Source organism: Apteryx rowi, unplaced genomic scaffold (assembly GCF_003343035.1).
Source record: "Apteryx rowi isolate R43461 unplaced genomic scaffold, aptRow1 scaffold_36, whole genome shotgun sequence".
In the NCBI taxonomy this organism is placed as follows: Eukaryota; Metazoa; Chordata; class Aves; order Apterygiformes; family Apterygidae; genus Apteryx; species Apteryx rowi.
In genome coordinates, this window is record NW_020450085.1 from 3,390,784 (window position 1) to 3,417,281 (window position 26,498).

General features: G+C 36.6%; 1 protein-coding gene across 1 annotated transcript in view; it reads right to left on the bottom strand.

Moving 5' to 3' along the window:
• Positions 1–26,498, bottom strand: part of CUL3 (cullin 3) — a 42,701-nt gene that overhangs the window by 10,820 nt on the left and 5,383 nt on the right. Inside the window, exons 2-9 of the mRNA XM_026073039.1 lie at positions 21,464–21,577; positions 13,267–13,427; positions 11,922–12,036; positions 10,288–10,516; positions 8,570–8,715; positions 5,407–5,583; positions 4,122–4,292; positions 2,558–2,665 (exon numbers count right to left, since the gene is read on the bottom strand). Of these exons, the coding sequence (XP_025928824.1) occupies positions 2,558–2,665; positions 4,122–4,292; positions 5,407–5,583; positions 8,570–8,715; positions 10,288–10,516; positions 11,922–12,036; positions 13,267–13,427; positions 21,464–21,577 (1,221 nt within the window). The remainder of the gene's footprint in view (positions 1–2,557; positions 2,666–4,121; positions 4,293–5,406; positions 5,584–8,569; positions 8,716–10,287; positions 10,517–11,921; positions 12,037–13,266; positions 13,428–21,463; positions 21,578–26,498) is intronic.

Consider the following 26,498-nt stretch of genomic DNA (forward strand, 5'->3'; position numbering starts at 1 on the left):
GTTTCACTGTCCTTCTGTATTAATGTAGAATATTTAGAGTTTCCACAAACTAAGGAAAAAAAAAGTCTGTAAATACTATTTTTCCAAAGCTGGACAAATAATGAAGTCATCACTATCAGAGCAGATGCCAAAAATTAGATGATATCTCAAAAATCCTCCACATCATTCCCCAATGATATTTAAGAGTGTACAAAATTTAACAAGAAGTGCTAGCCAAGAGTGAAATTTCTGTGATCACAAACAAAATTCATTATAGAATTTTTTACTCTTTGACTACATACAGTAAAGCTGGGTTGCTAAATGTACAACTTCCAAAATAACCGCTTATAAATTTACTCTCCAGCAGCAGCTAAGAAACAGTAGAAACTCAGTGTTAAACAACAGGGGGCTATTCCTGCAATTTCCCCCCGGACTTTAAAGGAAACAGCCATTCACTTTTATACACACAACCCCGACACTTTCTCTCCCATTACTGTAAGTGCTCAGCACAGGTTAGAGAACATTCCACAGCTGATGTTTTGATCTATAAAGCAGTGCCATTAGCAGATGATGAACATCTAGCTACCACAGAAGCATTAATCCTCACTAGGTATCTCAATCAAAATTAGTAATAATCAACTTATAGTAGAGAATTTTCAGCTCTAGAAGGTCTAACGAATACATTCAAAGAACATACATTATGGACAAGAAAAATAAAAGCATAATATATCCAACTTCTTATAAACTCCAGCCAAATTATAACACAGAAATAGTGCATGTTATATTTTAGAGGGTCACAAAATGTCATATGAACTCAGAATCTTCTAATATAAATAGTGGAGTAGCATCTCCACGCATTATTGAAGTGTTCTTGTATCATATGAGCTAAGTGCCTTTGACACACACATCCAAACTTGTATCAAGGAAACTTCTGAAAAATCTAAATCAATGATGGGCTACTGATACAGAAATCCCCTTGAACAGAATTTAGATTTGAGGTCTAAGAGGAACAGTTTGTAAAAGTATGTAATGAGCCATATAAAGATTGTTCTACAGCCAACATTACTGCCACACTTCTAACTTCATATCACCAATGTCCTGAGGCTCACAACAGAAATTCAAAAAGCATTCAGACACAGAAAACTAGTTAATCTGTGAATCGCATAAAAAGAAGCTTCAAACAGCTTCTTCAGTGCAGCCAAAATTTAGAAAAAGCCCATCAACACAGACAGAAAGATACAGAAAGTATCTTTATGCGGAACTGGGACATCTTACTTGAAGTGGCAAGGGTTTCTTGGGTTTTTTTTCGGTCTTTGCCAGACCAGAACACAGTCTCAACTTAGAATATCACATATAATATTAATTACACAAAGCACTGAGCAGACATTTGCCTTGAAAATGTTTTGGAAGCACTTTATTTTCCAAGACATCTCTTCAGAGCAAGAACAGCATGAGCAAATGGAAAGTGCCTTAAAGTGCGCTAATCTTCACAAATTCCAAAAATTTAAAGTTTCAGGATCACAGTTCAGGAAGATACTCACATTCTTTCAGCTTGGACTTTCCCTAGGGCTCAGCTTTCCACTTGCTGGTATAAAACTAGTCATATCTATGCAGTCCTTGGCACTACCTACTATCTCAAGACCCAGTAGGAGACTTTGAAGGTAGGATTGCTTAGAGAAGAGCAGATTCCTGTCTCAACTAGGACACACCACACATATACAATGCACGTAAATTGGTTAAAAAGGAGTAGAATAGACTAGTTCATTTAGAACATATCATCACCAGCAAGTTAACAGGAAAAAAAAAGTCTTCATAATTTCCTCCCAAGTATTACTGACACTAATAGAAATATATACAGTCCTGTCATATATAAATATTCCAGATATTCCATAAAAAGGCCATGGTGAGGCTGACCAAAAGGCAACCATCAGCCAAGCTACTGGTCCCTTGCAGAGAATAAGAAGCCAGTTTCAAATAAGGCCTAGGATAATCTGTTAACATTTTAAATTCCCCCTGTTAGCTGTAACATAGCTGAGAAGAAACTATAGACATAGTTTATTAACTCATTGAATGTAAAATTGTAAAATACATGAATCTTTAATAAAAAATAAAAAAATAAAAAAATCCATGTACAGGTCTCAAATGCTACCTATAAAAATGTGAATGCTCCAACAATGTTTTCTTGAAACTAACGGTTCAGGAATTCTAGAAGGACAACTTGACCAGCCTCTGAAAATACAAAGAGCAGCGGAGCCGAACGCCTACGGGCATCTTCACAGCTACCCGCAGGTGCCCGGCCGGGGCGAGGCGGGCGGCGCGCGCCCCCTGCCGGCCGCGCCGGGCACAGGCAAAGCGGCCCCACGGCGGCTTCCGACCCCCCTTTCGCACGGCAGAAAATACTAACCACGCCTGCAAGGTGAGAAACATCACCGGGAGAGGAATGTAAACTGAGGATGCTAACCCAATCCTTCCTTCAGCAGGGGGACGTAAACAGCAAAGAGAAAGCCAAAAGCCCCCATAAGACTTTAGGTTTTGTACCCAAGGAAAAGGCCAAGCGCACGGGGCCCTGCGCTCTTACCCCGGTGGCCTGAAGATGCTGCCTGAACTCATCCATCGTCGTGTTGGAGATGCTCATGTCCCTGAACATTCCTTCCAGTTTGGATGTGAACTGACACCCACACTCGGTCTAAAATACAAAAAAAAAAAAAAAAAAGTGTTGCATCACCATTATGAAAACAAATTTGCTCATATGTGAACTGCAAGACCCCAGTTAGCTTAGCAGTCTCAGAAAAGTGATATTTCTGTACGTTTGATTATTGGGATTCTTATTTGCATGACTTTTAGACCTTAAAAGAAAAGTTTCACTTTTCATATAAGGATCTAACCTAACATGAATTAAAACTTTGTTTCCTTCTGTTTTCTCCCATTACTGTAATTTTTTGTTTTGTTTTCAACATTCTTATCTCATCTGAAAACCAGCTAAAGCTTATCAGACCAAGGCATATACTTTCACCTGCTTTCTACCATGATACCAGAAAGGGAAAATAAAAATTTTACTTGTACCAGAAAAAATTGTTTCCTAAGAACATATGATTTTCAAGGGTTACTAGAGGTTACCAGAGGTACCAGAGAGTCAGGTACCTAGGCATATAGATACATGCACACACATACACACATTTAAGTTGCAAATACGTGAGTTTGTGCATATATATTTCCAAAACATACTTTGACATATATGGTAAAGGCAAACACGTTAGCTTCAGCATCCTAACCACTGCAAAACCATGAGGAAAGAGGGCAGTCCTGGTCCGCTGATTCATCTTGCAAGTTAATGCCCTGTACCAGACTGGAAAAGGTGGAGAAGTAACTGAGAAGGAATGAATACTGACAATTTGGAGAAATCTGATGCAAACAGACTTCATTCACAGATAGAATTAGAAGGTCAAAATCAAGGAGCAGCAAAATTTGATTTTAGGACCAAATCAGTCAGGTTTAAAAGTGCTCTAGCCACTTATGCCACATATGAAGAAGTTGCATTAGAATGTGCTTCAAGGATTGTTCATGTAAAACACCTTTAAGCTTTACCACCTTCTCCATCTTTTGGGCACTCTTTCAATTTTGTCCACAGTAAATTGAACCAATAAAATTAAGAAAAAAGTGTTTCTAAACACTGACATGATCTTTTTTCAATCTATCTCATAACAATCACCAAAAAGGAATTAAACATTATCATTAGCCTGCAGATAGAGGTAAGCAAAAAACAAAGAAACAAAAAAACCCCCTGCATGCACTAAAAAGTTCCACAGTGAATAACAGAAAACCTAGACCATGTTTTATCCTCACATCAAATCTCTATATAGCAGGAGTTGTCCTCTTACTGATAAATTCTTAACACATTTTGAAAAGTAAGTTCAGTTTTCCAGAATGCTCTTCTCAACACAGGTCCTTTCCCATATTTACCTTCTTTTATTTCCATAAATTTTTCTAGAAAAGCTATTCATATTTTGTTCCTGCTGGGGCTTAAAAGTCAAATCTATATTTGAACATCAGTCAAGATGTATGTTATCTACATATCACTTAAGTAAAAAGAGAAGAAACCGTACTTACAAAAAATGAAGTTAAAAGTATGCAAACAGTCTTACCTTTAATTTAGATATCATATTTTTCTCAGAGTCATCTGAAACACTCTTGTTTGTAAGAAGCCTTCTTGCCAAGTGCTGCTTATAATAGCGTTCAAAAACATCTTTCTCTTGCATAAACCTAAATAAAACCATTGCCTTATCCAATATAGTTTCTACTTCTTGCTCTGTTAGCTGTAAAAGAAATAATTTCCTGTTTTTAATCTTCCAGTCCGAGTGTTCTATACAACCTAGATATTTCAAGTAATTGACAGCAAGCATATGGTCTAACAGTATCCTATGGAGATCCTGACAAAACTGGTCCAACATGTGAATAAATGAGCCTAAGCGCACAAACTCAATATGGGGAGAAAACAACAGATCTAAAATTGAGGGATAAAAGCAATGGGGAGGGGAAATGGGAGACAATGGATGGATAGAATGCCTGGATAAAAATGGCAACAAAAGTTCCTGGATAAACATGCATTTTGATGTATCAAAAAGAAGAAAAAAAGCACAGTTGAAAACCAATTATTAGGTGTATGAAAAATTAGTTTAAAATGAAAACTTCTACATTTCAAAGATCATTTTGCAAAGCCTGTCCAGCACCACAACAAACAAAATCATTACTGACATACTACATCTAACTTGTAATACAAACATTCAGGGGAATAGTTCTTTTATAAATAAGTAGAATTTACTATTTGATTTCCTAAGCATAAGATGTATTCAATAATATTCAGCTTTATTCAGGCCCACTGAAGCCTCAGCTGAATATTGTGTCCAGTTCAGGGTTCTATACATCAAAAATTTTTTATAAAAGCTGTGAGGAAAGACTGAAGGAAACAGCACTATTTAAGCTAGTACAAGAAGTAAAAAGGAACAAACCATTTTCCCTATCCAATTATTTAATTTGCAGAAGAAATGATTAGATATTGAGAATAACTGCCAAACTATACAGATATTAAAGCAGCAGAATAGGTTTCCAAGGAAGGTGGCTGCAGAACCTTCTTCAATCTCTTTTTTTCCAGAGGGTAGACAATTATCTGTCAGAAGTAATCCAGGTATACTGCTTCAGAGATGGGGGCCAGGCTACATGTCATCCTGAGATCTTTTTGTGCCTCATATTTCTCTAAGTTTACATCTAAAATGTTATGTGATCAGCCATGTTATACAACTTTTTTTTTTTTTTTTTAAGGCATTGTTGCCTTTACCTTAATATAAATCAGCCCTGGAAAAGCAGTTTGGCTTTATCTGACCCAAGTTTACATAGAAAAGAGTATAATCTCTTAATTTAATTTATACTTACTCCCTTGACTCCTTTTTTCAGCTTATCATCAATAAATAATGAGAGGTACTCTGGAGACCTAGAGTTGAGGTTGAGGAAATACTCAAAGTCACCCGCAATAGTCTGTTTGAAGAGTCGGTCATTATTGAAAGATTCTTGAAGAAAGCGGTCAAACCTACTCTTCAAATCCAGTAAACCCTTAAAAAAAAAAAAAAGTATAAACATGTAACACAGTAACAAAAGACGAAGTCATTGTAGAGAAGACCACATCTACAGTCAGAGTTTCTGCAATAATCTCTACATTTCACATTGTTAAAGAGCATCAGAAATTTCATTTCCATTTTTAAGTGTCTGTAGTTGCCATAAATATTTCTTATGGAAATAATTTTCACATAACTGGCTAAAATATTGGTGTCAAACACTAGTGCAATTTACTGTAATAGGCTACTCAATAAAGATTAAGAATTTTTTTTTAATCACCTTTGTTAAACAGGCTGCTTTAATGAATTTTAAGTTTCTAACTTAAAGGAGGTATTTGTTCCACTTTTTTATGCCTTTCCTTTTTCAAGTAAGTCATCATCTTAAATACAGGATGGGAAAAAGATGAGGCTAGGCACCCACTAGCTGTATCCCTAGAGTTACTAAGGAAGTTTGAAGGGAAAACACCACCACAAAAGGCCAAATCTTATCAGCTTTTCCTCCCTGTAGTTTCAGTCCAGGGACATGTTTTGCATTATGCAGTCACATACGTTTCTTGCTGGTCTTTAAGGGTCACTGTGAACATATGAAAGCTAGACACACAACAGTTCTCCAGTTATCGCAGTGTGAAGTCCACAGGCTTGGACTGAACCACATCCTTTGAACCAAATCATCAGATTAGAAACCATCATATTCATTTTTAGGGTTTGCACCATCTTCACCCAGAGGTTAAAACAACTGGGTATAGAAGGGGGAAACATCTTAAAATCACCTGAGCACCTTTCCAAGTATGAGATACACATAGGGTTTAGACATAACTAAGACAGTATTTTAGAGGGGCCAAAAGAATTTCACTTGAGAGTTAAGCTTGTTTAGTTTATCATGGGTAGCTACCGCCCACACAAACTGTTTAGCTTCAGAAGCCTAGGATTTTAAGACCATTGAAAGAAATATTTAAATGTGGTTACTTAAAGAAGCCATTCAAGAGTTACTCAAGAAAGTAATAATGTTTCTTAAGAACTCACCATCTCACTTAAAGGAATGGTCTTTAGACAGGCTAAATAATGCGTATTAGAAATTTTAAATTCAAAGTAAATCCCACTATCTCTCTCTGTTTACCAAGGTTAACTTATGTCTCCTCTCCAGGAGTACACGATCTGAACAACCTGGTGTTAAACAGGAGAAACTGTTAGTACCTTAAACTACAACAGCATTTCAACATCCCTTCAAGTAATTTTAAGAAGTTTTAAATCTAATCCCCTGGCAATGCTTTTGCAATCATCTCACCAATGATGCTGAGGGTTTGGTGATGTCATGCTGCAGAAGCAGTGCTGGACTATGGTGATGCTTTTTCTTCATGGTATAACGTAGCTTCCTTGTCTGTCTTTTTACTGTTATTTAAGTCCTTGAAAGATTCAGATGAACATGGTTGAGATGAGATGAGATGAGTGAGGTGGTTTCTCAATTCACAGGTATTTTTCTCTTCTTCCATCATGTCAATGGAAGTGGAGGGTAAACCTGTTTGGGGGTTTAGCAGTAACCAAATACCAACTCCTTCTCTAGGGCGTCTTCCTGAGATGGCTGGGTGCATACTGATTAGCTGAGGATGATCTCTGTGCCAAAGCATATGCAATATGGTTTTAAGTCTTCTTCAGCTTCATTGCTCTAATCTTTTTGTCTTTGTGGCAGGAAACATCAATAGTATCTCTATAATTAAGCTTTTAATTCTTTCTCAGTTGAGCTGATTAAGACATCCCTTTAGGTTCATCAGGATTTAAAAGGAATGAAAATTACTTCAAAGTAATCCAAACACTTATTTTCCACAGCATGTGACTTTTTTTTTTTTTTTTTTTTGAATCATACCACAAAAAGCATAAGCAGCCCTTAATCATTAAATCTCCAAAAAATCAAACGGGCATTCTTTCTTCTTTTTAAATAATCCTTGGAGAGGTGATTCTTATCTAATCTTGGTAAGAAGTTTGCTTCAGCATTGCCAGATGACTAATAATCCAATCAAAAGTGTTTTTATACTCAAATGGCTTCTTGTAATAGTAACCAGTTCTAGCAAAATTATTGATTTCAAATTGAACAGTGATGATAATAGTAATAATGCATTAAGTACTTCTCATAAAGACCAGACATAAGCATTGCATCTATGCATTTTAAAAAAATTGTTATTTAATGAATACATAAACATTTTTACATTAAGTATAAAACATGGTTAGAAACCCCCCCCMCACACACATTTTTCCAGCTATAAAAAAAATTCCTTAAAGTTTAATGAACTCCAAAGATTTTATGTGCAAATTTAAAACCATCTTCTCAAAGACCATGGGAGGAGAGAAAAGATGACAGACTCCTGAAGCATAGTTTGTGATCTTCATAAATTAATGCTACACATCACTTCTTAGAGAGAGATGAAGAGCAAGAAAGAACACTTACATCTTTTAATATGCAAAGTGTTCTGTTTCTCAGGGAGAGTGAGACTGAAGAGAGAAATTTGTTATGATTTACAACACATTTACCTATCACTCATAGTTAATCCTGCTATGAAATACTGGCATGCAATTTTTGTCTCAATAATCGATAGCTAATATAACATAAAATTAAACAAAACAGATGCTGTAAAGGTACTTGCCAGCAGACACACAACTCAATCTGGAGGCAAATATCATTTAGAATAAATAAAAAATTTCCCAAGCATTTATATAATTAGCCTGAATATTTTATTTAATAGAAGTAGCTACCAAAAGCACAAAATAAGCAAGCACTTTCCAAGCATCTTCTGTATATAAATAATTCTAAACATCTCTGAAAATTCAAGAAATGTAGAATTTAGCAAAACTATAAATTACAAATGCAGCTTACTAATAATAATCCCCTTTGCATCAGTTTTAAGGTTTACCTTTAATCAATCATGTAGTTAACCACTATACCGGGGAATATGGGAAAGATGGAAGAAGAGAAAGTTAAAATATTTAACTACCTGAATGTAGTCAACTGGATTCTTTCCTTCTCCCTCTTCAGATACTAGTGCTTTGCCTTGCTCTCTTAGGTATGAGCTCATGCACTCGCACATTGTCTTCAGACCATTTGGCACCCGGCTAAACAATTTGTACATGCAAGCAAGGTCTGCAGATAAAAAGAAGAGTGAAATATGCAGGACACCCTCTGTGTACTGTACTTCTCCAACTCTAATTTCATAGCAAAAGACAACAGAAGGTTAGTTCAGAAACTCAAGCCCCCAAAAGCACCCCCTAACAGCTTTGGCACTGCAGTCTTCTGATGATGTTTCCTTTCCTTCACCCCTGACAACATGGTGACTGCAGCAACCCCAGGAAATTAAAAACAAAGGTTGTATTCAATTCTTCTAGTTGTAGTTGTCCTTCTCCTCATCCAAAGGCCAGCAAAAGTTGACGTTTGCCCTGAAGGATGGTGCATTTATACATTCAGCAAGACTATGTTTTCAGTGGTATTTAATAGTGTTGTTTTCAAAGTCACCATCTCAAAAATCACATACTTTATTGAAAGTTATGAGAAAAATCTAAGTTAAAGAAAAAAAACACAAAAATGCTAGTAAGATACTTGCTTGTTTTAAAAGCAAAACCTGGTACAATTAGAGTTTAATTCATATTTGTTTTGAAGGAATAGAGTCAGTCGTATAATTTTACACTACTTTGTGTCATCCATCTAAAATCTTGAGGGGTGGCTTAGCTTAAATGCGGCTTTCCAAAACAGCACTCTATCTTTGTACATTCCTCTTCTATAAAATCCTATCTTTACTCTCTACCTAAACCAAACCAACGCCCACAAAACTCAGACTAATTCTTGTATCTTCTACAAATACTCTGCCATACCTTTGTCATTTCAGCCTGAAGCCTGTCTTAACTGGGTATTAAAGAAAAAAGTTTAAGAATAGTAACATCACTTTCCCTTTCAATATAGAAATTCTCTCTTTTCTCGCAGCTAAGAAATTGGCTTGCTTTGTCACTCTGACTAGCACCTAGTAATTGTGAAGCTGCTTTAAGGAGTAAAAAACCATCAATTTAAACAGCAAGTGCATTTCCATTCTCGATGCTCTAAATATAGATACTACAACCACTCTCTTCATTATCTATAATATCTTTTGTTCAGTCATCCTCTGTCTCACACTGATCTCCACCTACCAGGAAAAACTGAACCAAGCCAAACCCCTCTATTCCAACCACTCAGAATACGTCTGTCTTTAGAAACTGAACAACCCATCTTTTGCTGCTACAAAGCCTCCCCTCTACAAGAATTGGTCCTGCGATACTACTATTAAATGAGTCATTTACTGCAGCAATTTTCAAATAGTAGCCTGTGGGCCAAACAGCTTACTGATGCATTTTGACAGCTACACATTGGAAGAATGAAAGTAATATAACGGCTCATGGAAACAGGAAACAGAGTATAACGGATGAGTACCTTTCTTAAACATACTTGGCTTGCCAAAGAAAAGTACCTGTATCTGGTACTAACCACAAACACATTACACAAATGGGCTCTGTCTTAAGATCTCTCTAAATGTCTCTCAGGTAACATTCTCAGATGATTGCAAAACAGAGCCACTAGAGTGGTTTTAGAATTACACAGGAACATAAACATTAAGTTCAATTTATCCCATATTCAAAAGCAGCAAACAGTATCATAAGTATTTTTGTCTCCCATATAATGCACTCTTACCTTCTGTCTTCCCATTTTTCAGCATATGAACTAGCCCAGAGTTCTCCATTTCCACTATAGTTTTCATATGCTTGGAAATAAGCTCCCTCTCAACAACTTTCACAATTGGTTCTTCTGTTGATTTATCCAGACAATGCATCACCCGTTCTATTTCTTCATTAATTCTAGCTTCTACTTTCTTTATATATACAGAAGCACTGTTTTCAGCTAAAAATTTCTGACTTTCCATCTGTGATTAACACAAATTAATACTTTAGACTTATTTAAAGGGGGAAAAAGGAAATGCATTTATAAGTAAGTCCAAACCAAATCCAGTATGTCCAACAATTCATATCACTATACTTTAAAGATTTACATATAAGCTTAACACAAAATATAGTTGTATTACACTTAATGCAACTACTAGGTTATGTGTGTAGGAGGATACATGCAGCAGAAGCATGGGATTTTTCATACCAAAAAAACCTAAACAACCTAGTTTCCAGTTACCAATAGGATCTTTAGCCATAGGATCCAAAGAAAATAGAAGGATTGGGAGAAGGAAGAGGCAAAAATTCCTTCTGAATACCAGTTTATAGCACATTTTTGAGTTGTGAGGATCAACAATTCTTATTATTCTAGGCAGTGACAATGCTGAATATATTATTTCATATCAAAATTTTTATCCATACTGGTCAGTGTAGTCTTTTTGGAGAAGTTCTTTTTTGTTTTTTTGCTTTTTTTTAAAGGCAGAACTAAGAAATGAAGCTCCAATGAAGATAATTCTTTTTCTTCATTTTGCATAGCACCAAATGAAAAGCAGAATGCAATGACTTTTAAAAGTTGTGCAACATATGCTTGATTTTCAAGCAAATTCAGAAATCAGAGGAATGGCATACATGGTTGATCCTGCATTAGAATTGGGAGATTGACAAATTATGCAATCTAAATTCCTTTTAACGTGCTTTTAGAATTTCTATCAATTTCCAATAGAAAATGTCCAAAAATAGAAGAGCAGGATTAAACTCAAAAACTATTCATTTAGCATTTTCCCTGAAACTATCTTACCAAAAAGTTCAGGAAACCTTTTGAATGCATTATTCAGTTTTCATTCAACTTTTGGATAGCCACTGAGATAGACTTAATTCCTTGACTTGGTTTATTTTATAAAGCCTATAACATAGGCTCTAATATAGACTATATTCTACAAATATAGAAACTACAGAGTAAACAAAGCTTCCCCATAGGCAGTTTCCCAAGCAGTCTCCCATCTCCATCCCCAGCCTGCAACCATTTGAATCTTTCATGGCACTGGCATTTCAAAAAAAAAAAAAAGAAAAAGAAAAAAAAAAAAGAAAAGAAAAAAGGGGGGGGGGGAACCAAGTTGCATGAAATAGCTCAAAGCAGGCACAAGGTTAGCATGATGATCACTTTATACGTTATCAGCATTTACATCACAAAACTAATAGGCTATAGTAATTCTGTAAAACTAGTGTTACTCTCTCAAGGTTAGTCAAATCTTTTGTTGTTTCATTTAAGTACATACACATAGACATACACAACAAATAAGTAGCAGTTACTTAAAATGCTACCAATTCTCACATTTTCCCAGCAATTATAAAAGCATTCCATATACTGATATCCCGCTGCTGTACCTGAAAAAATTCTGCAGACATCTCCAAAAACGGAGCCTCAAAGTCTTCTTCATAGACTGACCTTCCTTCAAGACCTAGAATCATTAACATCTGGCAAGCATTTCTTATTGCGCCTCTGCCAAAAAGTAAGTTGTTACAAACATGTAGATTTCTCAAGTTGTTAAGATAGAGAGTACAAAACAGAATAACAAAACTCAGAATATCAACTTAAACAGAGTATTGTAATAAAAACTCTATCTTAAATCTGTTTGATATATATCACAGGTTTTTCAGAGGATTACAAAGATTTTTTTGTTTCTGTTCTAAACTAAGGAGCTGACAATGTTTATTAAATATTTTTAAAATAGAGAAGTAGGTCCCACAAGTTCTACTAACCCTGAAATCGATTAACATGAATACATTTCACCACACAAGAAAATAACCAAAAATAGGAAAAAAAAAGTTTCTCAGAGCAAACTGAAAACTGCACATGTAGGTTGGAACTGAACAATTCCAAAAAAATTGCACAGATGAAGTTGCAGTGTAGAGTACTTTTCTTTTAAACCAAAAAGAAATGAAAGTGTATCTGCAAGTTAGACATACGGTTAGGCATACAAATACATCAATAAAATGCAAAAGAACTGCATCCAGGAAAAAATTCCACTTTCTGGCAGTAGGGGACAACATGCAGCTGTTGCCAGGAAGTATTTTTCTCTTCATAAACTGCATGTTGGGCAATCTCAATCACAGAGCTGCAGCCAAAGTAGCATGAAGTTTACATATCTCCACACCCCGCAGCTGCTCTGAAACTGGAGAAGCACAAAAAAGCCTGCAAATTTCAAGTTACTTCAGCTGCAGCATCTGAAGTGTGTGGCACAACAGTCCCCATCTACTAATACAGCAAGAGAATATGAGGATTTCAAGGCTCAGAAATGCAAATGAACTACCAATAAATAGATGGATTAAACCATTAGGAAAGAGAGTAGAAAAAAGAAAAAGACTTACGTGGTAAAAGAAAATTAAACAACCCCACAGCATAGAGGAAATAAAGGGCAACATGGGCATAGACTTGTCGAAACCTCTGCTTTATAACGAAATGCTCTGACGCAAGGCAACAGTGGAAATATTTACAAAAGGTTTAATACAGACCACAGGATAAGTATTAAAAAAAAAAAAAGCACTTCTCTAACATTATGTTAAACAGTTACACATACACAACACTTTCTCTAGATTATCATAGAAAAGCTTTACTTGTGATCAGAAACACACACTTAAGCGATGATTTGTTTGTGTATGTTCCTGATTCACTCTTAAAAATTGACAGATATCACTTACAACAAAAGGCAACCACTTACAAACATCTTACCTGTCTACAACTTCTCCTTTCCTTTCTCTTGCAATCATATCCAACAGAGTTTGTCGCAGGTGATCCCTAATACAACCATAGCGCACAACTTGATCTCGAAAAATAATCAAACCCAAATTGTAGACATTCTCCACATTATTTTGTTGCACATATACACGGTCCTACAATGAAGACATACACACAGATAGCATTTAAAATTTAAAACTCACTACACCTGTGCAATTCAAAATTGCAAGAGATCGGTCATATTTATAAGGTACAGAAATAATCAAAATAATCTTCTCTTCTTTCATAAACAGAGATTATTAATGCTCTCAAGGTCAGTCCCAACTTTCCAGAACTTCATTGTACATAAGAACTTCAGCTGAACCCCTACAAAAATTCATTTCCATTCAAATTGAACAAGGATCTTGAAACTGTTAGTTTCATTAAATCCTTCCCTTCCCCCACCAAAACCCTCTTCATTTACATAGGAAGTCTAGATTGATTAGTAAATGTTAGTACAGGATTTATGACTAAGTATGCCAGAATAAACGCACACCCTTCATGTTTTTTAACCAGGGGGTAGAGAAACCCCAAAATACTAAGAAAGCTCATTGCATAATCTGAAAGAGGTATTTCTTATCTACCCAATCCCCTTCCATTCACCCCACTTTGTTCCTTGAAGGGGGGGGGGGGGGAATCTCTCCCTGTCCCGTCCCCCCCCCGCCTCCTCCATACATCTGCCTACCACTCCTGTTAGGCAGAAAGTTCCTCTTCAACATTTAGTGAAATTTCCTGAAATAGCATCATTAGGTGAATAGAATAAAAGTAAAGCCAAAACGAGAATCATTACAACCATTAAAAAAAGGGGAGGGGGTGGTACTGCAAAATTGTACATAAAGACTTCAGTTGAACCCCTACGCAATTCATTTCCATTCAAACTGAACAAGGATCTTGAAACCTTGTTGTAGTTTCATTAAATCCCTACCACCACCCTAAAAGAAATTAGGGGGGAGAAGAGAAAGATTTATTCTTCTGTTTCAATACAGGTTCAAACTCCATCTCCTTATGTGGTCTCAGTTAATAGTAAGGGCCAAGCACCTCAACCGTCCGCGAGCCACATACTACACACATTTACAAAACCAGGCTGATCCTCAGAATAGCGTTCCAAGTCCACATAGCACAACCATCATCACACAGCTTGATGGAGACATTACTGAGCAGACACCCAGAGTTTCCTTCCTACTGCTACTCACAGAAACGCTCGTTCCTTTCAAAGTCAACTTCTCAGCATACAGCAGGAGGAACAAGTTTACTCTTCGCAAAGTCCAGACAGCCTAAGTATATCCCATCCATGTTCCTCATACAGGTAGTGTTGAGTGCAAAAAATTTTCTATCCTGTTTAGTTTCGATTATTGATCCCTTTTCTATTCACTTCTCCAACTCAATCGTCTAAAGAAGCAAGACTATCAATAAAGTTACTATCAGAAATAGAATGTGTATTATCACTTAATATCTAGCAGTGCTGTACCATACCAGGTAAGACTATGTAAAACAGCATCAAGAACAGAAAAATTGTGAATAACAAACTATTTCTGAGGTGAGCTTTGGTGATTTTTTTTTTCATTTTTTAAGGGCATAATCCATTTTATGTTCATAAACAAAACAGTTCAGTTAATTATTAAAAATACTGCTTTACTACCACTTATGCCTCAGGATGTTGTTATTAGTAAAAGTTAAAAATATTCTGTTCCTACTCAAATTTGATTGCAAGAAAGTTTTCTGAGAATTTACATAGTATAAAAAGCAAAAAAAAAAAAAATCTGTATAGGACGAGGGTAAATGTTTGAACTAGAGTATAAAGATTAACTTCCCCACTAATTCCATCAATATCTTTCTATGTGCTTTATCATACCCAGAATTAAAGTGTAAACTTTTTTTTCAAGTATCTAGAAAACTAAACCATTAAAAAAAAAAAAAACTTCAGATAATGGAAAAAAGATTACAAAATTACAAGATTATATACTTTCCATGGAAAATTTATTCATATAGTCATTGTGCCAGTTTGCCTCTTGATGACCAAAGGAAAATGAAACACTGGGTTCCACAATTCAGGAATAATTTCCCACCCCTCCCCTCCAGGAAGGCAGCACTTAATGTAAATGAAACAGCAGGATGGGAACAGGTAAGATGCAGCTTGCCCATGGCCAGCGGAGCAAGCTAAGTTCTAACTCGCACCAAAAAGTTTACCAGTTGGTCTCATGAAGTCAATTTAATGACACAAGATGGAGTGAATCTTTGGAATATGTTATTCTTTTTCACTTTTTCTGGTATTTAGAACCAATGTTACTTATTTCACTCCCTTATTTACACACTTGCATCAAGAACTGAAGTAACTGTGATTCTGAAAGAAAATAAGCTAAAACACACTATTAAAGCGATCAAAGAATGCATAGTTTCTGTTGTGGCAGTGCTAACCACTGCCATTAGAACATGAAATAGTAGCTGCACCAGAAACTCTTCTCGGTGTAACAGCAATGACTTTTTAATAAGCCAGACCACTCTACGACACCCAAATTAAGGTAGCAGTATTAACATTTCTGATATTACTGATTTGCTTCCCCTTGGTAACAGATTACTTTCATTATTGATTGGAAGCTCTCCCAACCAAACATCTTGGCAAGAGGAATCCCCATCTGGGAACACGTTTGGCAGACGAGGCTACATGCTAGTGAACAGCAATCTCTTCCCATGGGGCGAAGCAGCAGGTGTTCAAAAAGGCAAGAGTAACTCACAGAAGACAAGGGTGGAGTTTCAGACAGCAATTATTCATGAACTACAATGCTGCTTACGCTGCAGAATAATCTTGATCTCAAGTAAAGCAAATTACCTACTGTACGTCATCAACAGCCACGTTTTGCCCCATCTCTTCATGGAGGCACTACTTCGATGATGTTCAGGCTTTGGACACTTACATACAGCAAGTGTTTTGATCCCAGCTCTGAAAAATAAAACAACTTCTCCCTACAACTATGTGCAGGCGCATGAACAACAGAAGTCCTACGCCATGAGGTCAAAACTCACAGGGTCAATCACGTAATGCTGGCCTAAATCAACACACCGGCTCTGTGCGCTGCCCCAAAGAGAAGGGAATGCTCTACCCTCTTCAAAATGCAAAACTGTATTCACAAGAGTAACTGAATTTCTGACAGTGTTTTCTGGCACTAAGCATGCACCTATAATGCAGTCTGGGGTGTGATCACTGCACCTGAATACCTGAAATTTCTTTAAATTTAGCTAATATAAGTAATACACACAATGAACTTGGGACACCACAGAATTCAGTATAATCTACTTACTGTAAGACATTCCAAGAATACACACACTCACCGAAACTGCATGGAAGACCAAAAACTGCACCTCCTCTGCTATTATTGCATACAGTAGCTGAATAAAAACTATTATAGGTATGCCTATCACACTGCAAACACAGCTGAGACTGGATTTCAGATACAGCCAAATGTAGTAGATGACTTCACTGCTTAATATAGGGCTGCAGACACTTCCATAAATTTACAGAGTATTACATGTATTCTCATACTGATGACTGCAGCCTAAATGTGTAAACTAAAAGGAGGAGAGCTAGTTCATACAGACAACAAAATACTGGGGGGGGGCTACACGCATTTGAAATTCAACTGTGGAAACTGAAATACCTCAAGCTGGCTAGAACTGGCTTTACTGGGCAACTACAGGTCACAAAACTTTACACTAGAACTACACTATACACCAGACCTGAAATTAAGCAGAAGCTACACAGCAACATGACACAAGAGGCAAGGTAATATACTTTTTTTTAATGCAATTATAATGCAAAATTTAAGGAGTGTTTTATGGAGGTAGTTCCAAATATCAAAAGATGTAAATGAAATCCTACCACAAGCCTCAAACAGAAAACATCTTCATCATCAAATAAGTATCATAATAATGCATTAATCACATTGTACAATATGTGTACTTTTCAGAAAAGATCCTGATGAGTTAAATTTTATTTTAGAAGTGGCAAAATTAAACAGAGGAAAAAGATTAAGGTGGGATTGAAGGAGGGTTTTTGTTTTGAATCAGATCATAATGGAGTTAATGGTTGAAATCAAGTTGGAACACAAACAGGGCATTAGAATGGGTATAGCTTAGTTTAGGATGTACATCGCTTGGCTGAGGCAAGAATTTAAGAGAGTAATGTTAGAACCCAAGAGGATACATTCACTGATATCAAACTATGGCTCCTTTGGTACCAGGAGGTAGATTTCCTGAAACTAACGGGTAAGGAGCTACTGCCTCCTGGGTAAGACAAGAAGGACAGGGTTACCCCTTATTCACAAGCAGACTAGAAGGGCACGTACTTCTGATGGAACTAAGCATGTCCATAACAATGCCTGGTGACTGAGTTCATACAGATTACTTAAGATAAATATTTTAATTTAAATAATACTAGTTGTGTTTGAATAGGAATATATAAACAACTTCTGACATAAGCATATCGCTATAAAACTACATTTCATTCAGACTCAATTTCATGAAGTAAGAGCAAATAATAATTCTTTACCTTATAAAGCCCTTTAAATAGTTTATTTTAAGAACAGAGCAGTAAGGTCTCAACATCCTTGACAGATGTTCCTCCATTTTATAATTTGGTGGTACTAGCAGCTTTTTCAACTAACACATAGTTAAGACTAAAAGTTTCCTGCTCTTTAGTCTTGTTCCAGTCAACGAAATTACACTGACTCAATAGGACATTCCAGTGACCAAGATGAAACTGCAAAGCTTTGAGACTAGTCAAATCTTAAACCACAACTTACACTTTAATTCATATCAAAATATGAATTTGCTACTGACAATTTGCCCTATATCCTTCAAATTCAAAGAAAGGGAGTTTGACTATCGTGTCAGCTCCCTGTATTAGATAGAACTATCTAATAAAGATTAAATAATTCATAATCAGAAAACCATCTTAAATTACAGATGTTTGATAAACACACATCAGTGCTCCTAAAGTTTGACAAGTTTATATAAGAATTTTGAAAGAATAACTTTCATTAGGTGATATTTACTCTTAAACTATTTAAAAAAAAATCTTATCTAGATGTGCGTTACGGTTTTTTGGGTCTCATTTTGGTACAAGGAAAAAAACCTATGGAGGAGGAGGGACAAAAAAATCAGTCATGTGGAAGTCTCAACTGAAAAGCCACTCAAAATAATTAAAAATTGTCAAATAGCACATGAAAGACTTCTCCAAAATAGCCTACATTGGTACTTCTATGCTAGCTACATATTCCAGCAGAGATATTCAAGTTTGTTTATTTTTCCTTTCTCATTTTGTTTAATATATTACCCAATGAAATCCAGTTTGCACCTGCAAGAAAGATGCAGCTCTCCATCTTCTGAAGTTTTGGTGGTGAAGAGAAGGCAGTCTGTCACAAGCCTCAAAAGTCAAGGCATCACTACCCTTAGCACAAGAGATATTTAACCAGTTCTCTCTCCCCCCCAAAAATGATAACTGAAGCATGTATCCCTTTCTCAGTGAGGGCCTAGACAAGGTACTACACCAACACCACTATGATTTGTTTAATAAGTCCCCTGCCACCCCTCCAATCCAGCACAGGACTGCTACTTGGTCCTCAAAACACTGGTCAACACACTAAATCAGAAATGAGCTATAAGCCAACTTTCTCTGAGGGAAAGGGATCTGAGGGATCAACCATTTACTGACTTTAAGAGGCAGCAGACAATACTGCACTGTTCAGCCTGACCACCTCTGTATCTTGGAGCATTCAGCACCTCCTGCACTGAAATGTTAAGTAGTATTTGGCTAAAATGTAACTACTCTCCTAGAAAGCTCTGGATTCCATCTTCTGATGTCTCCGAAAATTCACCACTGGCTTTGTTCAATTATTCTAACAATTAACCATTCTTGTGGATACTACTCCTGTCTCATTTTCCCATTTAATTTGTCCAGATGCAGCTATAAGCAACTGATTTGTGTTTGTTCTCCACAAATAGATTAGAGAATCTCTTGGCAAGATAAGGAACTCAGATCTTTAAGTATCACTGAAGGCATTTTATTCAGCTCTCTATCTTTAGACATGTAGTTTATTCCCAGCTAAAAAAGAAAAAGGAAAGGCAGTAAGTCCATTAAAAAAAGTTTAAGTTACATAGCTACAATAATTACTCAGGATTATTTAACTTTTAGTAGCTTATTAGTCAAGTAGGATTTCTTCACAGCTAATTCAAATAGGTTTGATTTTATAGCATGAAATGAGGTCTTTAATTGCTGCAAGATGTTAATTCTAGTCGCTGGGTAGATTCTCAGCTTATCTTTTTTGACACTCCCCCCCCCCCCCGCCCCCAAAAGGCACTACCATTATCTTATCCTTCACTGACCAACACTGCAAAGTACTCTCTTTAACACGGTATTTTAGAATAAAAGATTCTTGTATAAAAACACACACACACAGACTTTCAACATGTGTTTCTTTTCTTCAAGATACAGAGGTCTATAGCTAGGATCTGTACTTACCACAAACTGACTAATCTTCAGCTCCGGCTGGATACAAACAGAAGCTAATGAGTTTTAGCTCAGAAAGTAATCAAAAGATTAGTACACAAAATGCACTCACTGTGTATGTATTGTGTAATGTATTCTCACCCCCTTTCTAGGTCAAGTGTACCTTTTTAAGGCCATTAGGCATTACCTGTCGCCCCCAAGGATTTTATTCTGACATTTTAATTATTCCTTGAGAGATGGTTTAACAGAAAATAAAGTTGTGTTTAAAGAACTTCAGATGTTCAGCCAATTTTCTCCAATAAGAATGTTAAAATTAAGAACAAGAGCTTTTGACTGCTGTTTGTTTTTAGCTAGTGTTCCTTCTCCTAAGTCCCATTCTAATTAATCAAATTAACTAGTTAACTGATAGGTGAGACTAGATGGAACTCAACTCTGGAAATTACTATGTTAGCTGATTACTTTTATTATTATTATTATTATTATTATTTTATTACTTTTCCATCTCTCTGCAGTCAAAACATTTTGTTCCTAGAATTAAGACTTTGGCTACAAAGCATACAAGAATGCACTCTCCTGCACCCTCAGAGCATGCACATGGTTCTGGAAGTTTAAACATAAACCTACTAATCTAAAGCACAACACAATTCAGGCGCAAAGCTGTAAGGCCTTCTCTCCTCAAAAAAGGCTATTTCTGTTAGTTATCAGGTAAGGAATGATTTTTTTTTTCCCTTTAAAAATTACAATCATCCAACCAAAGATCATATGCTCATCTATGAATACTGAGTAATCCTGTCACCAGCTTCATGAACAGCAAAAGATTCAGTTCAGATTTAACATTTATCCAGGGACACAGACTGTACCTAAGCAGAGTGATCTTCTTCAACACAGGAATTGAAAGAAAAATGACTACACTAGGAAGTTTGAGGAAGCTTTATACCATCATGCTTTCTACAGTAAGAAAACACCACCACCAAAAAACACATTAAAACATACAACCCACCAGAAAGTAGCGTGCCAGAATGAATTTGACTAGCTTATCTTTCAAGAATTGTAAAATTCAACCATTGTTATTTCAGATGCACTTTCCAAGTTAAAGGTAAAGACAGAAACAATAAAGATGTAAGTTGAAATAAGAAAGTGATTTGTCACATACCTGTAATAATTGGTCTTACATGCATAGACAGAGTTCAAAACAACAAGGTATAAACAGCAACTTAAGTGGAAGGTTGTAAACATAATGAGTCAGTTTAGGACACTATCTCAGTGTAACAAGTCATAGCTCAAGGGAAGTTAAAGATCTTTTCTTTGGCACACAAAGAAATAATACAGGTTGATTACCCAGTCACAGAAAAATAAGCCGCATATGCTGAAGCAACTATTTGCTTATTTCTGTTTGGCTGCTGAAAGCCTATTCCACTCCTAAAGCCCACAAATGACAGCAGAAAAGCCCTTTTTCGAATCAGCTTGGTTCTAGCACCACATCATTCATATAGGCTTTTTAGTAGTCTATGTCTGAGATCAACTATTTCTCACAGAATACAGACTGTTAAGTACACCTTGCTTTGCATTCCCCCACCTCATTTGTTCATGTGTCAAAAGACAACTGCATCACCTTAAACAAATGAAAAAGCAGAATCCCAGAATACCCACCATATACATCAGAATGTCTCTAATCATCACCATTGCTGTTTGATGATCATTCCATGCTTGGTTTAGTGTTTGTAGAAAGTTGTTATTCAAGGAGTTTAGCACATCTTCTCGCACCTGTCACAAAAAAGAATATATTGTCATGAAGCCAAATCAGTCTCTTCCACATCATTTAAATACTAATAAGCTTTGCTTAAAAAACAAACAAACAAAACCAAAACCCAAACGTTGCTCCTCTGTTACCCTGAATATCACAAGTTCTCACTTTTCCTAGCTACTGACCATCCCTACTTCGCATTTGACTTGGGCAGAAAAAAAGTGCAGCTTTACACCATTAAAAAGAGGCTAACAACAAAATAACCAAGCATATTAAACTTCATAGTAATACCTTAAGTCTCAAATGTTACAAATATTTTTATACAACTTCTTAAAGATTTAATTTCCTATGCTGTAATGTTTCAATTAGATGTTAACTTTACTAACACAAATCATTTCAGAATATTGGGTAGTACTAGTAAATACTACAAACAGGAACATGTACAGGTACAAAATTGGTCATGATGACATGTAGTAAAACATACCAAGATAGTATAAAGTTGCAGCAAACAACAGTTCTGAAAAGAAACATTCACTTAGTAAAGACCAGACTCTCTCAAACTAATAGCCCATAATCACTAAGACTCCAGAGAACAAAAGAAAATCTTCACTGTTTTTATGAACACATTTGCTAGTTGATTCAATTGTCCCATCAACCTCAGGCTTTATTTCTTTTTTACGTTACTACTTTTTATTGATGAAAAAGAACATCCAGTCTCATGTTTTCATTTTCATGTAGGAATCATGTACTGCAGCACTCAAGCTTTAAACTCATTTTAAAGAAAAACTCAAGGAGTTTAAACAAACAAAAACAAACAAGCAAGAACACAAACACACACATTTATTCCAGATTAAAAAATGTGTGAACTGACCTGAGATAAGATACAGTATACACTCTGCCCTCTGTCTTAACCCAAAAGCCACCTGAATTCATCATCCTCTTTAGAATAAAGTGGCTTTCGTGGCTACTAAAATACATATACAGCCTAGGTGTCTAATCAGTTGGCTAATAAGCCTTCAGGACCTAGAGTCTATATTCAACTCCAAACAGCAAAAGCTCTTTTTTTGCTCTTTAATGATGAATTTGTCATGAAACATCAGATACCCATTATGAAAAAAACAGATAACTGTTAAAGAACAGAAATGTAGCTGCTTATTCAAAGCTGGTTTCAAGCACACATATAATCTATTACAAATTCTCCATACATGACAAAACAACTCTAGTATTTCTTCCAATACTGACAAAAATCAACATTTTCAATGAAAGTTTGAAGAAACATTTTCCGTCCCTCTTTCAAATGAAGATAAGTCAATGGCCTGCAAAGTGGGAGATATTAGAAGTAGCATCCACAGCTTTAGGCATGTTTGGGAAGGTGCTGACAGACATCCCTTTTGGTAACACCCAAGGCTGGTACGTCTAGGCAGGGTATAGATTTAAGTTGTTACAGCTCCGCAATACTCTACTTGCGCAGCTGGGTTTTGTAGCTATACCCAAAGTGATCTGACAGTAAGAAGGGGACTGAATTCTATGCCTTAAAATCTGCACCTAAATAGGTAAATGGTTCAATATGTAAAGATTTTACATAACTTCTAATAAAGACTGGGGGCTGCTACCTTATGGACAAACAGTTTGAAGATCAGTAATTGTAAAGTTAGACTTTTTTCTAAACTAACAAAATTGGGAACACATTTTTATTTTTACTAAAGTTTCCTTTGTCTCTCTTTCTAGAACTTGCTAGTAACTTGCTAGAAAGCTAAACCAAATGCTGCTACTTAAGTATTTTCTGCACACTAGAGGGACACCATAGCAAGTACACCTCATCTCCCTTTGTCTCCACAGTAGGGGAAAATCTGCTGGTGCATCTGCACTGTCCTTAGTCCCCCCTGCCTGTAGGGTCAGAGCTGTCACTGCACTGGAGCTGCCAAGGGAAGGAGCTGCTGCCCACACAGCTTCTCAGCCACTACCACCCGTGCTACAGTCAGCGCTGAAGACCAGACATAACCAGTAGCTTAAGGCAGTTGCATAGGGGATCTTCTTCCAGACCACACTGCAACACGAAGAACCACCACCACGGCTGTGCTTCATACCACATTTAGGTATCTGTATGCCTTACCAGAGAAGCATGCTCAGAGGCTAAGAAGCAATGGTCTTGATCCAAGTTGATAGTTAAGAGTCCAAGAATACTCCACCTGGCTCCTGGTCCACCAACCCACATCCCAAAAGCAGTCCTTACACACACAATTTTCTGAACAGCTACAAGGAAAAGTTACCACATAGCACCTGAAGCTCCAGGGATTTTCATCTTTTTACCACGATCAATAGATAAAGAACAATTCACAATCAATTCATATGATTAATTCACTAATATGAATTAATTTACATGTTATATCAAAGTCATCCAAAGACATATTTGCAAGTGATAAGAAGTTAAGAGTCCATCATTTTAAAACAAATGTTAGAATATACATATACACACACACACAGACTTGGAAATTTCAAGAGAAGTGCTTCAAACTCATAGTATTTGTATCAAAAAATTGCCACTATCATCTTAAGGTGCAGATTAAACCAACCGTATTTTAGAATTAAGAGTCAATATGTATGTAACAGCATACAAGAGCTACGTTTTATGCAGAATGATACATGGTATTTAATTGCAGGCTTTTCACAATCCACAAAGTCCACAGTTAAATAACCTACACTAGCTCCAATTGCATTTCTTGATACAGAAATCCCTTTCTCCATGACACTGATTACATTGATGCAATCAGCCAGTTGTTTCAAAGATTTTATTTCAACTTGAATCAGGAGTAATTTATTCTTGTGATCATGCAAACATTGTGACCATGTAACTTCACCACATCTGAGATCCAAAGTATTCTGACAATCTAGCTGCCATGCCTCATTAATTTGTGATACATAATGCTCAGGTCACTGCGACTACATCACTTTCCTGTTTAACTGCTGACATAGACATCCTGCCTCCTTACATCCCATACATGAGCTAGCTTACCTAACATGATGCCATAATTTTGATGAAGCCTAGTACAAAAATTCAAAATACGAATTCACAAGACAACTTAAAAAAACCCAAAAAACTTCTAGTGTTACTCCAGCCACCTGTCAATATTATGAAGAATTGAGTAGGATTTTGGTAGAAAACACAGCCTAAACTTCTTGTTATGCTGTCGACTGTTTTTAACATGACAACCAAAGCAGACAACTCCTTCTACAAAAACTTCACCTGACAAATAGACATGCTTCAATATACAATGAAGAGATACCAAACTGGACACACTCCCAACATGCAGGTTCTACTCTTCCTCACTGCCAGACAACCTCCCACCACAAACAACCATCTTTCTGCAGAAAAATCATTCTGTATACCTAGAGAAATACAGTACTTGTATTTCATGTGGTGGTATATTTTATTCCCAAAACCAGATGCCAGCACCCTGGATATACTCAAGCTAGTCACCTTCACAAGTTCTTTTCTTCCTTACTTTGAAGGTCCAAATGAAAACGCAGTTGAGGAAAATGCAACTTCTTACCCATTTTGTAAGAACCAGTTCAACAGCATTTCCTGGCATGCTCCCTCACTTCCTGTTCTTTTTTCTGTCCTTCTAATAAAGCCAACCTACTATTGACTATTCCAATCCAATAAACRGGATCAGTGTCACATTGCCCACATCCCCAAAATTCTTGGGGGTGGCCAAGAAGATAGTTTAGTATAGTCAGTGAGTGACATGTGATATTACGTCTCTAACTCATACCCTTGTGCTAGCACAAAACATTTTGCCTTCTTTGAAAAATTTTCCCCCACTCACAGTAAACCTATACCAGTAATACCTTATCCTTTTTTCTTTTTTTTTTTTTTTTTGGGGGGGGGGAGAAGGGGAAGAAAAGAAAGAAAAAACCCTGTATTCATACATTGCTATCCCCAAGTAAACTGAGACACTGAAAATCAGTCGTATACTAGCGTAAATTACAGTATTGCGAATTCAAGCAGGCAAACAAAACACATGTAACAAGCAGCAACAACCTGCACCAACATCAAATGCAAACAGCTGACAGACACCGTTCTGCCATTTAAGGATTATTAGACAAAAACAACATAAAGGTAAGTAATTTTCACAGTGCAGCAGGCTACTATATACACTCCATAAACTTATACGGTAAAGCAAAAAACACAGCATGGCATACCATCCAAACACTATGGCCTTTCCTCAGAAAGGTGCAGGAACTTATCCCCATAGTATCACCCCTGCTAATATTGACTGAATCTAGGTATACTTGTGGGTTGCTCAAAGCTTTCCGAAATCTTCAAAACTCCTACTCCCCAGACCTGAGCAATCTCCTCCTTGCTTTTGGAAACCACATAAGGCAGTTGTAATTCACAGACAGCACTATTCACTCTCGGAAAATCTGAGGCAGCTGATCATCATTTATCCTTCAGTCTCCCAAGTGCGTGCGCTGTTGTCACCCAATTTATGTAGTTTTTAGCTAAAATATAAACATCCATTAAAAAACTTCATCTAACAAACTTGTAAAGAGTAAGCAGAATCTCCCAGAACAAGAAAAAGAAACATGACATGGTTGCTTTCAGTATTTTAATCAATATGAAGAAAACTTGGGAATATTAGTAGTTTCTAGATCAACCATGCTAGTAAGACTTACCAACACAAAACTAAAAAACATGACTAGTTTACAAGCACAAATCACCTGGGTGGGGATTGACTGATTTTACCTGAGTATGCAAGGCCATCACAGAATTTTTCCAGGATGAAAAAGCTTTGCAACAGTGAGCCACTGTGTCTTTATAATTACACGCTCCCAACCTACAAGATGAGCCAGGGCTGAGCTCCTTACGCAGGGTTAGGGGCACGGGGCGGCTGGCTGGCGGCAGCGACACCAGCTGCTCCCGGGCAGCCGGGGAAGTCT